The sequence below is a fragment of the Heptranchias perlo genome, chromosome 13 (assembly GCF_035084215.1).
Source record: "Heptranchias perlo isolate sHepPer1 chromosome 13, sHepPer1.hap1, whole genome shotgun sequence".
NCBI classification, from domain to species: domain Eukaryota; kingdom Metazoa; phylum Chordata; class Chondrichthyes; order Hexanchiformes; family Hexanchidae; genus Heptranchias; species Heptranchias perlo.
Genome location: NC_090337.1, coordinates 45,980,889 through 45,996,564, shown reverse-complemented (window position 1 = coordinate 45,996,564; position 15,676 = coordinate 45,980,889). Strand labels below are relative to the sequence as shown.

Below are 15,676 nucleotides of genomic sequence, written 5' to 3'. Positions count from 1 at the left end.
AGGCATTATGCCTGGTTGTAGGAAAACTGTAAATTGATGGAGTGATAACAACCCTTGCGGTGAATGAATGTTATGTGGTGAAGTAGCACCATACCTATCCCACAGTTTGGTTGCAGATCAGTTTGCAGCACCATTGTGTCACAGCCTCATGCAGCTTAGCATGAGCATCCACTTGCCTCCGACAAGTCCAGGTAAGTTCAGGTAAGTTCACCTGTTTACGCAGTTGGGAGGGCAATGGCAGATGGTAGAATTCTTCCCTGATATATGGGTGCCATCCCTCCTCAAGTAATATTAAAGATTCTATGGTACTATTCGAAAAGAACGGGCAGTTCTCCTGGTCAGCTGGCCAACATTCTTCCCTCGACCACCGGCAATTCATCTCACTCTTGTTTGTGGGACCATGCTGTATGCAAAATGGCTGCCACTTTCACTGCCACTGCCCGTTCTTTTCGTCAGGGTCAGTGAGAGACATCCGCCTGGCACTCCAAACCTGATCCAGTTTCCGGGCAGGGGGTTATCATCTATGCAGGGTGGGTTCCAACCAGGATTTCTGCTGCCAAGAGGGAGCAAGATGTGGTAAACTGCAGCACCAGAAGGAGGAGGCATCTTTAAGGGGGCAGAAGAACCGCCAGGACCAGCGTCAAATTTTTCATTTAGGCCTCGACTGCGCTGAGGCCTTCCTGCTGCGAGTGATTGGGACCCGAGGAGTGGGAGAGGTTGCCATTCCTGCACCCTCTCCTGCCAATAAGATCAACTGGCATTCTACCACTGTCCCAGGGACTATCACCACCCCTCTGCTGGCAGTCCCTAGGTCAGTGGTGCCAGTGGAGGAAGGCAGGGAAATCAGTTAGATTGCCACACACCTCTTCCTTGTCATGACTTGCATGCAGCAGGGTGGTGAAGAGATAGCCTGCTGCCTTCCCTGCTAGTTTTGGGGGGGGGGGGGGGCGGGGAGGAAAATTCAGGTCATGGTGAGGATGCAGTGGTGGGCCTAACTGCCCGATTTTCCTTTGCTATACTGCCCGATCTTAGGTGGTATAGAGGAGGAAAATCCAGCCCTAGATAATCACATCTTCAGAGATATTCAATTTCAAATCTCACTGAAGTTATAGATACTAGTCTCCACCTAGTGGTTGAAGGTTGACAGACTTTAGCCACAGTAATAATATAACTTATGTAAAATCAGGTATCCGTGTTATTAATGCCAGTCAGTTTAACCTCAGTGGTGGGGAAGCTTTTAGAAACGATAATCCGGGACAAAACTAAGTCACTTGGACAAGTGTAGATTAATAATGGAAAGCCAGCACAGATTTGTTATAGGCAAATTGTGTTTAACTCAATTGAGTTTTTTGATGAGCTAAGAGAGGGTTAATGAGAGCAATGCAGTTGATGTGTATATGGTCTTTCAAAAAGTGATAATAAAAAGTGCCATGTAATAGGCTTGTCAGCAAAATTGAATATTAATGGAATCAAAGGGGCAGTGGCAGCATGGATATTAAATTGGCTAAGTGACAAGAAAGAGAGAGAGTAGTGGTGAACCATTGTTTTTCAGACTGGAGGAAGGTATACAGTGGTGTTCCCGAGGGGATGGTACTAGGACCACTGCTTTTTAAAAAAAATATATATTGATGACTTGGACTTGGGTGTACAGTACACAATTTCAAAATTTGCAGATGACACAAAACATGGAAGTGTAGTGAACAGTGATGAGGATGGTAATAGATTTCAAGAGGACATAGACAGGCTGGTGGAATGGGCAGACAGATGGTAGATGAAATTTAACGTAGAGAAGTGCAAAGTGATACATTTTGACAAAGAATGAAGAGAGGCAATATAAACTAAATGGTACAATTCTAAAGGGGAATGCAGGAACAGAGAGACCTGGGGATATATGTGCATAAATCTTTGAAGGTAGCAAGATAGGTTGAGAAAGCAGTTAAAAAAGCATAGGGGATCCTGGGCTTTATAAATAGAGGCATAGAGCACAAAAGCAAGGAAGTTATGCTAAACCTTTATAAAACACTGGTTCAGCCACAGCTGGGCTATTGTGTCCAATTCTGGGCACTGCACTTTAGGAAGGATGTGAAGGCCTTAGAGAGGATGCAGAGAAGATTTACTCGAATGGTTCCAGGGATGAGGGACTTCGGTTACGTGGATAGACTGGAGAAGCTGGAGTTGTTCTCCTTAGAGCAGAAAAGGTTAAGGGGAGATTTAATAGAAGTGTTCAAAATCATGAAGGGTTGAGATGAAGTAAATAAAGAGAAACTGTCCCCATTGGCAGAAGGGTCGAGAACCAGAGGACACGGATTTAAAGTGATTGGCAAAAGAACCAAAGGCGACATGGGGAAACCTTTTTTTATGTAACGAGTAGTTATGATCTGGGAATGCGCTTCCTGAAAGGGTGGTGGAAGCAGATTCAATCTTGGCTTTCAAAAAGGAATTGGATAAATACTTGAAGGGAAAAAATTTGCAGGGCTATGGGGAAAGGGACTATCTGGATTGCTCTTACAAAGAGCCGGCACGGGCTTGATGGGCCGAATAGCCTCCTTCTGTGCTGTAACCGTTCTATGATTCTAAGCACTTTTTCTACTGGTCTGTTTGAAGTGAGTATGGAATAAGAAAATCTATAAAAGGTGTATGAAATGGACAATATAAATTCTGAAGTCACTTTCTCCCCCCTCTACTTTCATATTCTCTTTTCTACGTCGTGATTTATTGCTTCAGTAAATTTTCAGTATTATACTGTCGTGTTTAGGAGGAAGAGGAAGAAAAAAACATTAGGGTTCTGGTTCCTGTTCCTGATGATTATCCCGCAACCCTTACTATAGTACTTAAATATGAACATCAGCAGAGGGCAGGATGAGACTCATTGATGTAACACCCCTGTGGTCAAATAGCCAGCAATACTCACTGCCCAGGCTCGCACATAGAAAATGGCCACAGAACACCATCACTGCAAGGAGACAAAGCTTTTGAGAGGAGAAAATTGGCAAAGTATTCTTGCATGTTAATACAACCTTTCTGATGCATTGAAATACAATAACACCAGCTGAATGGATACTCTTAAACAAGTACTAAACTTTATCATTTTAAACTAAGGCTATGTAAAAACTAGCACTTATCTGTAACTCTGCTTATAGACAAGCAATCATTATCAAACTATTGATCAATCATCCATTTAAAAAGAAGAAATAAGCAGGCAATATTATGGACTAAAATTACAACTATGCAAAGCTCTTGAATGTGGTAGGACCTTTAAATCTAGAAGAGGTTTAAAAGAGCTCCTTTATCAAATTAGAAGTTTTATAGCTCAGAAACTATTTCAGACTGATGGCTATTGAAAAGAATTGTTTTATACTCACAGAAATTAGATAGTTTTATGACTGTTCTTGATCATTCAAATCACATTCAGAGTAAAATCAGAGTGATGAATGTGTGTGTTATTCATTTCATTCCACTCGGAACAGCAATATACCCAAGAAATTTATGTTTAGGAAGCTAGTTTATTTTATGGCAGCAGATTAATTACAATTTTAATGTAAAGCAGATACACAGAACAGAAACTATCATGAAATTCAGCAGCATGAGCATAAAGTAAATGGTCATTTCTATGTGAAATAACAAGCCATTAAGCAATGCTTGGTACCATTTTATACGATGGATTGACTATTCAAATGAACTGTAATAGATGTTCTTTCAACAGTAAAGTCTGTTCATCGATGCCACCCATGTACAATTTTCAACAATGCAGTTCCACTTATATTTTAACATAATACAGAAAGTTTTTGCACAAAATACATTTTCTAGGCTTCAGACTACAAGACTTATTTTGAACATGATGTATGACAATACTTAAGCAGGAAGAAAGATTTCAAGTATTAGGTTATTCTGCAAAGCAGAATTTTTTGGGTAAGTGGGGGAGAAGGAGATGGGAAAGTGTTCTGGGCCCAAAGTCTAGTGGTGATACATTTGGTAAATGTAAACATGAACCTTTTGAGGACTAATGAACTTGTTTCTCATTTTAATATTTAACAAAGCAGGATGTTTTTAATTTTCCTTTCCAGCACACCATTTGAAATCAGACACTTCAAAAAAATACAATATTTAAAAACAACTTACCTCTTTTGGAATAGTGCACATTTGAAAAAAGTCAAACCTATTGATCAAAACATTAACACGTGTATATACTAACTATCCAAATAGAGGGAATGTTAAACAATTGAAGGACAACATTAAAGCTCACTTTGGCCAATTGTGCATATTTAAACAATCCGATGTAATTTAGTTACATGGGAAGATCCATAGGTGCAGTTCAGTATTTTTGAAGTGGTATGCTTTATATCGCCACTCCTATCCCCCATCATGTGAGTGAATTCTGTACAAGAACAGCAGCATTCTTAGCTAAATATCTCATTTGAGCTTCTGCTCTCTAAAATTAAACTGGTGAAAATTCTTCTGGCAAACAAGTTTGACTGAATTTTTTAAAAAATAACCAAATATAGGGCAAAAGCAGGAGAGGAGAAATAACTTCTTGACTGAAGGATTATTAGAAGCACACAACACATTGTAGTGCAAAGTTTGCATATTTAAAAAATTATACACTGGTTATTCTCAAGCATAGGAGGTATGTTTTTCCACCATTCTTCTATTACTGTAAATTGTTCAGTGCAGAACATGGTCACGTGGAGTCAGCTCAGCTGAGCCTGGTAATATTAACGAGGAGTGTAGCAAACACTATAGAAATCACAAAGCAGTTACTCAGCAATATTATCAAAATTTTAACAGCATCACCTGAGGTGAAAGATATATGTGCTTTTACTGGAATTATAACCTGCATAAAATTAATGCTACTTCTTCAATCTTAGCATGATCTAAAGAGAGATTGTACTTAAATGCACCTCAAACTGAGTGGAAATTTCTTAATTTCAAAATGCTTTCTGTAAAAATGCAATGAGTCCTCAAAAGGTTCACGAACATGCTGAAAAACAGCACGTTCAAAAGATTATAATCACAATAAACTTAGGATTCTTTCATCCCTCTTTATCAGATCATGTGCTCCAGTGCAAAAGGAAGTGTACTCATTGTGTAGGAAAGAAAAACATTGCTTCTGACTTGTCACCATTGGAAAAAGAGACACGTAAATTGATTGATTGGGCATAAGTTTTTTTTGTAAACCCAAATATCTCCCATGTCATTATAAAAATGCAGCTTACATTCCCCATAAAGTGCCCCTGTTTATCCACGTCTGGTCACAAACTGCATACGACAGGAATTTGCAGTGTACAACAAAATCAAACACTGAAAACCATCGCACTGTAAACAGACCAAGAATCACTATAATCTACAATATCTAAATTGCATTATGACTAGGATAAATCACACTTTCATTGTATCTAAAAGTTATCTTGCACAGTTTTGCTTCATTAAAGACATTTATTAAATCATGTTAGGTTATGCACAGAATAAATATAGAACAAATATACTATATGTAATAATCGGTGCTATTTTACAATTCTTTAGTCAGAAAAGGTAGGTTTTTTTATATCTATTTGCAGAGTTTTTGCTGTGCTTATGGCATTGGACACAAACTGTATTTACTAAGTGAATATTCAGTCCTTTAGGCAAAGTCGAAATTTATCACTAGAATCTCCACTCAGCTTTAATAGCACTGTCTCCATGGTAACATGTAGGCGGGACTGGTTCTGAGCTGCGTAGGTGAAAGGTACATTGTCATAGCAGGTCAAAGATCAACGGGAAGAAAAACCTGTTGCCAGACTGCAACCAACAACTGGTGTCATGTCCCAGATCTGCAGGGAAGGAAAAGACAAGAAAAAAGGTTATAGTAAAGAGGCCATTTTTACATATAGTAATACTGAACACTCCCAGAGATATAGGTTACATTATTATAGTTGCCAAATGTTCACTTTCTCTGAGCAGCCAGCTAGCTTTTTCATCCCACATTCACGTCCTTGCATGGTATCGATTGCAAGAGCTTTCCTGGCTCAGGCAATCTCTTACAGACAGACCAGTTTCTGGCATGTGGGGATTGTGGGTGACACGGACTGCCGTTGTACTTCAATTTAAACTGACAAACATTCACTAGCAGCAGGAGTCCTCCAATCAGGTGAGGCAGGCATGGCCGCCAATCAATGGAGAGTGAGGTGGAGAAGGCTGCCTGCAGACAAATCATCAGAGCCTCGGAGGAAAGATAGAGTGAACCAGGCCCCGGTGCACACGGACGGGACAATATAGAACAGTGACCGTCTTGCTACCAAGTACCAGAGCCTGGTATATTCACTGCCCTGTCCTATCACGAACTATGTGCCAGGGCCTGTCCTTCCCCAGAGTCTCCTATAATTCAACCCTCGGCAGCCCTCGCATGCTCTACTCTCTCCTCTGCCTCACTCAGTGATGCACATCCACTATCCAGGCCAAATGACCAACCCTATCTCTCGGGATATGAAAATTCCTGCTGCCAGTCAATGCTGTCATTTTGAAATTGAGAACACTGCAGCTTATACTACCTACAATCCCTCACGTGCCAGAAACCACTCCATTCGTTAGCCAAAGCCAGAAAAACTATTTTAGTAGATAGTACATGAGTAGCACGAACGGGTTTGGGGGCGTAGAAACCGGCCACCCATTCAAAAAGTGGACAGTTTACAACTATGTAAACTTTGTGTACTTTAGCATTTCCCCAGTAATACAACTGATGGAATACTGGGTATAGCTACAGTTTAAGTTGTGACAAGTTAATTTCCCACTGCAACTATCTCTTTCGTATGTCATAAGCGCGACCATTGGAATTCAGTCGTCTTGGAAAAACCAGCTGAATTGAGGAATGTGATCTCAAAACACTAAAAATCCAATGTAATAAAAATGAATTGATTTGTCTATGTGTAATACAAAAATAATGAGTAGGCTATGCTTCCTCAGTGGGTTTTCTTTCTTGATTTCAACAAAATCACTCTGAACGACCCTCCTGCATTTTCCTTCCAAGCCTGGTGAAACCTTGCCTTCACTGCTTTGTGTTTAAAGACCTGACTGACTGTGTCTCTCTGTCTTTTCACCTGTGCTCACAACCCCAAAAGGAGAGCCTATGCCAGACAATCCTTCCCAAGCACCCGGCACCAGGGACCTCCCAGCAGAATGGGTGTGAAATTATCAATTGCTGAGACAGACTAATGAATTGCTTATTGTTACAGACTTTGGGGAAACGACGTCAGAAGCTTAGCTCATGAGCATTTTGAAATTGAGAACACTGCAGCTTATGTTACCGGCTTTTGTCTTAATGCCGTTAACAAAAAAAGCCTGTTTGTGAATACAGGAAAAATGGATAAGAAATCCTAAAACGTGATCCCCATAAAACTATCCAGCACCACTGGATGCTGACAGTGAACAACACTTATACACATCAGAGAATCTAATGGACCAATTTTCATGTAGACTATACAGCTGATTCTGCACTCTCAGCAAGGGAGCAGCGCTCACAAAGAGCACAATTCAAGACACCATGGATTTTAAATGGGTAGAAAATCATGGGCTGCGAGTCCACAATTTCCTGTGACACACTCGCTGGGAGCACAGATTCAGCTTTTATCTTTCTTCTAAATAATTTTGAGTTAAACAATTAATACAATGTCTCCGAGCCCCTCACACCAACACCGCACAACCTTACATTCAATTTCTGAAAGGTGAAAAACAATTATGTTTGCATGATTCACATCTTCACATTAGGACACTGAATACAACATTCTTGACACTGACATTTGTTTTAAAAATAAAGCACAGAACATTGCAAGAAAACTCACTTAAGTGTATTAAACCGACCTCCTCAAAGTCTAAGAGATTAAGAAGTGAAACACAATAGACATCGGATATTTAGAAGGAAAGATACCTTCACAATGCGATCACTTCCACAGGTTACCATCAGTCCTCTTGTGTTGTCCAGATTCATATGTGCAATATTATGTTTGCCTTCGTGAAATGTTGCCAAAGAAGTTCGACTGTAATAATAATAAATATTGCAACAAGCATCCTTCAGTGTCAGCATCAATAAAACCTTCACTTGATAAAAATTCTTCTTGTCAGTCAAATTTTCACTAACATTATTTGCAGATAATAAATTGCACTAGAATCATTTGCCTCAAATGGCCCTTTAAAAAGGCAAATTGATTTGCCTTATAAATAGGCAAAATCACAATTACCACCAAAATTAATGTGATATAATTCAGACCAAAACAATTATAAAATTTTACAGTGGCATGGGAGCACTTCAGCAGAGATTCCAGGGTAGACTGCTGGAATCTATATAGCACAGTATAATGTAATACATGTCAAGAATCAAGATGAATTATATTTCTGTCAGTTAAACATTTGGGTACATCTTAAATTCCTTTTTAGGAATTTTTTGCCACTGAAATGAATGGGAAAAAACCCAATAGAATTTGCTCTAGAGTGGAATAGCATATATTAGGCTAGTACAGGTACTGTGATGCACTATCATGTCAACATATTTCTAAGGGTAGAGAGAGAAACTATTTCCTCTGGTGGGGGTGTCCAGAACAAGGGGGCATAACCTTAAAATTAGAGCTAGGGCGTTCAGGGGTGATGTCAGGAAGCACTTAGTCACAAAGAGTAGTGAAAATCTGGAACACACCTCCCCCAAATAGCTGTTGAGGCGAAGTCAATTGAAAATTGCCAGAGATTGATAGATTTTTGTTAGGCAAGGATATTAAGCGACATGGAACCAAGGCGGCTAAATGGAGTTAAGATACAGATCAGCCGCGGTCTAATTGAATGGCAGAACAGGCTCGAGGTACTGAATGGCCTATGCCTGTTCCTATGTTCCTACTAATGGATAACAGATCGAGCCTTTATTCTGTGACACCAGGTAAGAAATTATTACTTTCTACAGCAGAATTTCAAGCATTACCAGCGATCAAAATGGAATCCCACCTGCATTCCTTGGGTTTTACTTCCAAGTATAAATACCAGAAGTATACAGCAAAATACGCAACTTACTCCAGCACCACTGCTCCTTGGGCTTTATTCAAAACATTCCTTATGGCTTGGCTCCAAAACTATTTTTAAAAGAACTAGATGAATTCACGTAAATAATTCTGCCCAAGGGACATCGGGCCAGATTTTGCTGAAAAAACATCTGAACGTCGCACACTATTATTAATGCAAAACTGGCCAGCAACTTGTAGCAAGGAAGAGATACCGAATGAATTGCGAATCACAAGTTGTTGGCCGACTTGCTTCGCTCCGCTGTTAGCTTCGCGAAAATGGCATCTTGTTTAACCTCCCTGTGATTTTCATGAAGTTACTAGATTTGCACAAGAATTGCCCATTAAACTCGTCACAGAAAGTTAAGTCTGGTAATTAATAGTGTATGTACCCTTTTAACTACATAATAATTGTTAATGACTGCCAATCAACCTCTCTTGCCCAGAAAGCAAACAATTACAAGTGTGGAGTCTCATTCCTTCAGGTTGTGAATTGTTTTCAGAGATTTCAAAAATGTCAAACTTTAAATTTTTTTTCCTTTGTCTCTTTTTTCTCTTGCTCTTAATCCAGATGCCCTGTAACCCTCACCTCGCACTTCCAGCAACTTTGTGGGCAAAATATTTTAAAACCTAAATATGCATGAACAAGTCTAACTAACAGGCCAGCAAAATCTGGCCCATCATGTTTAGGCATCTGGACCACTGAACTATTGAAAAATAAACTTGGCGGTGGTGAAAATTTCACATCTGCACCCTGCAGACAGACTAAGATAGTGAATCATTCAAGTCAGAGGAAGTCTTTATTTTTCTTATAATTTTCAATATTTTCCTTCTCATACATACCACCCCCATCCTAGCCAAGTGACCTGTTCCCAATCACACACACACACACCTACTCCTTGCAAATATACAAGATCAGTCCAGGGTAATGCAACCACTGACTCCCTCTTTCCTTCCCTCTTCCTTTCCAAAATGACAGCACAGCTAAGAGTGCCACCGTGCCCCTTGGGGAACACAGCTGCAAACTCAATTTAGTTGCGGTGCACTTTGCCACTAATGTGTCACACCACCCAATCTCAAACAGAAAAACATTCCTATACTTAAAAGAAATTGCAGTCCTTACAAAATAGGACTCTGCCAACAGATGCACTTCATTACAAAATGAAAAGTGAGGGATTTGGGGAAAATATTTTTAACAGTGAAGGTTTCTTATTCAGAGACAAAGCCAACTAATGAGTACAAAACATGATGTGACACACACCACATTTAACAAAGATAATATTTTACTAAAATTAATTTCCCCCCTCCCCTAAAATCAGCATACAGCATGGATTTGGGAGTCTCTCTCCCTGCATTTAGGAAGTGTTGACTCCAATGATCCTAACTAAAACCAACAAAATTCATCCATTGGGATCAATGGACAAGCAGAAGGGACTCAAACCATAACCACTAGGCAGGGAATGATTCACACAGAGCTGTTAGTATCTCATCAATTAGTTTGTTGTACTGCCCCTCTTCTAAATAAAATGCAATTACTTTTTATTTATTTTACATTTTGTACTTCTTCCAAAACCCCAGATTATTTGGAGGAGCACTCCCAATACAAGAAATAAAAGTTGCTAGGGGAATGCAGTCTGAACGCTACACAAGTCAAAATGGAAAATACTCACTCTTCGTCCTTGACAGTGTCGAAGCAGTCGTCGCAGACTCGTACCTGAAACTCAAAGCCCATCACTGGGTAGGTAGAACGCTTAGAGCTGCATTTCCCACATACAGCTTTGCCACACTTTCTGCAGTGGTGCTAAATGCAAGTGGGAAAGAAATTTTGAAGAAAAAAGTTAAAATAAATCTTCACTCTACCTCCTATACATAAAAACATAAGAAATAGGAGCAGGAGTAGGCCATGTGGCCCCTCGAGCCTGCTGTGCCATTCAATAAGATCATGGCTGATCTTCAACCTCAACTCCACCTTCCCGCCCGATCCCCATATCTTTTGATTCCCTTACAGCCCAAAAGTGTCTCGATCTCAGTCTTCAATATATTCAACAACTGAGAGAATTCCAAATATTCACAACACAGTGAAGAAATTCATCTTTATCTCAGTCCTAAATGTCTGACCCCTTATTCTGAGACTATGCCCCCTAGTTCTAGATTCTCCAGCCAGGGGAAACATCCTCTCAGCACCTACCCTCTTAGAGTCTTTTATGTTTCAATGAGATCTCCTCTCACTCTTAGTGTACAAAGTGGAAACATTCTTCAAACAGTGGCAGAATCGCAAATGGATTCCATGAATCAATCACCAGACTTATGACACCTCTTCAGATTCAGAGCAACAAGTTTCTACTGAACTATTGCATCGAAGAAAAAGCAAAAATTTTGATAAACATCTTCACTGAATTGATCTGGATCAATATTTTTTTTTTATAAACTGTAATAGCAATCTTATGGTTTTTAGACTAAATTTAACAACTTACTGCAGCAAAATTTGAGGAAAAAAAACACCATGTTAATTTTCTGCCATTACAGCCTTGTGGGTTTATCCAAAGCAACAGTCATCTACTTGGAGTGGTAAAGGCCTGGACTGGCCATTTAAACTACTGAAAGGTTACTCCCAGCTGCACCCACTCAGGGTCAAGTCATTTACAGGGTGTCAACTCTGTTCTATGAAGGTCAGTAGAAGGGACCCCAACAGGCAGCTAATCAATAACTACTGACATCATGGTGTTCAATAAATAACCACGAATGACAATACTATTCACGTGCATTCGGAGGTAGTGAGTTAATGGTGTAGATTTTCCTATCAGGTATAAGCCAGGAGGCCCATCGTACACTATCTTGAATAAATTTCCAAGATCAGCCTAGTTATAATATGATGGGCGAGCTCCAGGCATGGGAACCAGCTCTAATTGGGAGCGTGCCCATTGGTGGGTTGGGGTGGGGAGGCAGGCAAATTGTGTACTGATGCAGGATTTGAAGTTCTGCAGCAGCTTAAAGGGGCAGGCATTAAAATTGTCAAAATTTGGAAAATAAGCAAGCTTCTAGAAAAAAAATCATCCAGAGGGAGTGGAGTTAGTTACCGATTGGTCCAGTTCTCCAATGAGGCCATAGAGATTATTACTTGAGGAAATGAGGCAGAGAAGGGGGTCCTCTCTTTAGCAGTAACTACCAGAGTCTCCCAACAGCAGTTCAGGTTGAATGCCACCTCCACCACAAGAGGAAACAGTGCAAGAAAAGGTTTAATGATTTTACCAGGATAGCCAAGGTAGGAGAACCCACTTTTCATTGGTGCAGTGTACAAAGCATGACAGGCACTTAAAATTATCTCCCACTCACACGGTCTTAAATAACTTACAATGAGTGTCCATGAGGCAGTGCATTGCCCTTTACATCCCAAATTTCATCTGGAGTTGTTCCATCTTTTACACCGTTACAATTTGCAACCCAAAAGAATCCTCCCATCTAATGTACTTAACCGTTGTATGTAGATGTCAGTGCACTCACTACGGCTACCTGCTGACACTTGGGCCTTGCTGCATGTCATCTTCACAATTGCAACTTCTCAATTCTTTTAGTCTCCTTCAGGAGAAGACAGCCCAGCCACGAGAGATCAATGACAAGGGGTGGACTCCCAAACTTTAGAACACTGACCCTTTATGAAAGAGCAGCAGCCCTCAACATCTCAAAAAGGCAGCCAAGGAGGGCATACATGGCCCACGGGCAGTAGTTTGGATAGTTCTGCCCTAAAGGCACGTGTATTTTTGTAGAAAACTGAAATATGTTGACATAAGTATTTACAGCGTTGAGCATCTGATAAAGCAGTGAAGTATTTTCGATTTATGAAGGACTACACCACATACCTGTCGCAAACCAAGGCTCTTTGTATCCCACATCTGTTTGAAATTCCAGAAGAATGGCTGTTTACAGTTTTGACAAGAATCACTTTCCTGCCATTGTGGAGCCTATGAAGTAACAATGAAAAGTTAAAAAGAAAACCTGGAGCAAACAAATGAATGCTGCTGCAGTTATAAGGATATAAGGAAAGTCAGGAACAAGATATCATTTTTCTGTCAGTGCATCACAACACGACATCATCAGTTTATGCACTGATCCACGGGGCTTTTTAAAAAAAAACGTAAAGCCATCATTTGGTAAGGAGGGCATCAAAGTTATTTACAATACAATATATAGTACAATGTTTCATTAGCAAAATACTTCTCAATCTACAGTTACAGTATGTACACCATTTTAAATTCATTAAAATCTTAAGCCTTTACATCCATTTAATTTTCCCTGATTTTCATTATTTTATGGGTCTCATGACCTTGGATTGACTTTCCTTTCTTTGTTTTTTTTCCCCTCGTTTATATTCCTCTTCACCCAAGTCAATCCCCAGAACTTTACTCAATCCACAATATCAGATGTGCAAGGCATTAAACAAACAAGCCCTAGGCTTGAATCAGGATATGCCATTTACTGTAGACATCCAGCAAAGGTTTCTCTGAAAATCTTGTCATTTTGTTCTGATGTAACAGATTTTAAGACAAATCTCCAAGCCATGGCCTCCCAGTTAATAATTTATTGATTAGTACAAAATGTACAAGTACAACATTAATATTTGTCTATTGTCCCCCTGGAGGACCCTGGACCTTGGATGCAAGGCTCTTTTATGTAACGCTGGTTTAAAAACTTGCCCATACAAACCAAATCATATAGAAACATATAAATGTGGTTTTGTGGGGGGGGTGCGGGGAGGAGCGGAAACATGATACTGAGTAAAATACCTAACTTATTTCTTCAGTGATTAAGAACATAAGAAAAGTGATGAATGAGAAATTAGTCCTTCAGCAACCGAAGTTGAACCTTCTAAAAGCATAACTCTCTTAAGTCTTGCATCTAACTACATCTTGAGCATCTCTAAAGTTGCATTTCAATTAAACTGCCCAGCAGATTATTCCAGGCATTTATCACTCTTTGCATGAAGAAATTCTTTCCTTTATCAGATTTAAATTTACTTTGCCAATTTTATACTTATGGCCTCTCGTCTTACTTCAATGTAATATTCTGGATTTACCTTTTCCAAGCCCTTTAACATTCTATGCATAGGTAATCTACTTCCCTTCTAGGATGAATTTGCACATTGAGTTGCACTGCTTTTATGCCAATGGGAAAAGATCTGCGATCACCGATGGTCTGTAGAGGTATTTATTCGAGAGTTTCCTGGGTCAGCTCATTTGTACACCCATTGGAGTAGTGACTGGCGTAAATCCCATGTGTCATCTGCCAGGCTGCATGATAATTAGAGTGCAGCTTTTAAAAATCCAATACTGGTTGCTGACCTCAGTAGTAGACAAGAGAACAAGCAGCTAAGGGACAATGCTTAGCTCACACTGTCAGCTAACTTCACTGCATGTCTCATGAATCTTTTTCTATCATTCTTCTAGAATATCTACGAGAGAAGCAGGTGGCACTTGTAACCAAACAAGGCAGACGAGAAGAGGCCAGAATTTCAGAGACTGATCAGCAAGCTCTCCTCGAGGGAACGGACATCAGGAGACAAAAACTGCTGAGTGTCCGTGGCAGAAAACTTGCCAGAAATATCAGTCGTGCCAACTCTCACACCAAGGATTGCAGACCAGTGCTGCAAGAAGTTCAATGACTTAACCAGGGCAGGCAAAGTAGCACACAGGCCTTCTCCATCTTTTCTTCCTTGGCCACCCTGGGCACCAGCACTCTCTTCACCCACTAAAAGTAACAGCTGTACAACTAATCCTTCACAATGCAATTTGGTTAATGGGTCTCTAAGATTATGGCTACTCATTTCCTGAACAGCAATTATTTGAATGCGCAAACCTGAAATGCCTTCCTTCACTTGAACAGGCTGATACCACCTTATCTCTTACTTCAGCTCTCCCATGAATCTTGGCATGCACACACCTCAATTGCTAACCCTCACCTAATTTACTCAATCTTGTTGCAGAAGAAATTAGCACACAATGCCAGCGAGAGGCATACCTCCTTCAACACCCCATGCCCCATGATGGCAAGATCATGGAGCTCATGGGAAGGTACTCTGTTTTTGCCATGGGAGATGGGAAGGTCAGGGACATATTGCCAGCATCGTGTTAGTGACTAAACAACTATACTATTGCTCTGGATTCCTCATGAAGCGCCATACAGACACAAGCTTCCACCCCCTTCTCTGTCCCCTTAACCACAAGGCGATAATGCTCTCCCATTCATAGCCTCCTTTCTTGCAGATGCACCACAGCAACTGGGAGCAGAGGAAAAGGAGGAGGAAGACGAGACACATCTACTTCCTTGTGAACTATGAAGCTAAAGATGAGGAAGACAAGGGGGATTATTAAAAAAAGGGAGACAAAGTTGAAGTCAGACTGAGGCCCACTCACAAGTTACTGCAGAGACCTCCTGCCCCATGTTCCTCTCCCCAACTCATGACAACTCACCCCTCACCCGAGTCATTTACCTCTTAACTCCCACATACCAGATCAGATACTTTCATCTGGGGGAATTAGATAGCGTTAGTGAGCACATGGCACCAGGTGGATTCACAGAGCATGTGGGTGCCCAAAGGAGTGGGAAGTGGGCAAGAGTGTGCCACATTCCCAGCTGATGCCAAGAATGAGATGAGAACTCATGGGTACTCG

General features: G+C 40.4%; 1 protein-coding gene across 2 annotated transcripts in view; it reads right to left on the bottom strand.

The window, feature by feature from the left end:
* Window positions 1–3,483: 3,483 nt before the first annotated feature.
* wdfy1 (WD repeat and FYVE domain containing 1) overlaps window positions 3,484–15,676 on the bottom strand; it is a 38,729-nt gene continuing 26,536 nt past the window's right edge. For both annotated transcript variants that reach the window (XM_067995414.1, XM_067995415.1), the window contains exons 9-12: window positions 12,869–12,970; window positions 10,682–10,812; window positions 7,898–8,006; window positions 3,484–5,807 (exon numbers count right to left, since the gene is read on the bottom strand). In XM_067995414.1, coding sequence (XP_067851515.1) covers window positions 5,748–5,807; window positions 7,898–8,006; window positions 10,682–10,812; window positions 12,869–12,970 — 402 coding nt within the window. In that variant the 3' untranslated portion in view covers window positions 3,484–5,747. The remainder of the gene's footprint in view (window positions 5,808–7,897; window positions 8,007–10,681; window positions 10,813–12,868; window positions 12,971–15,676) is intronic.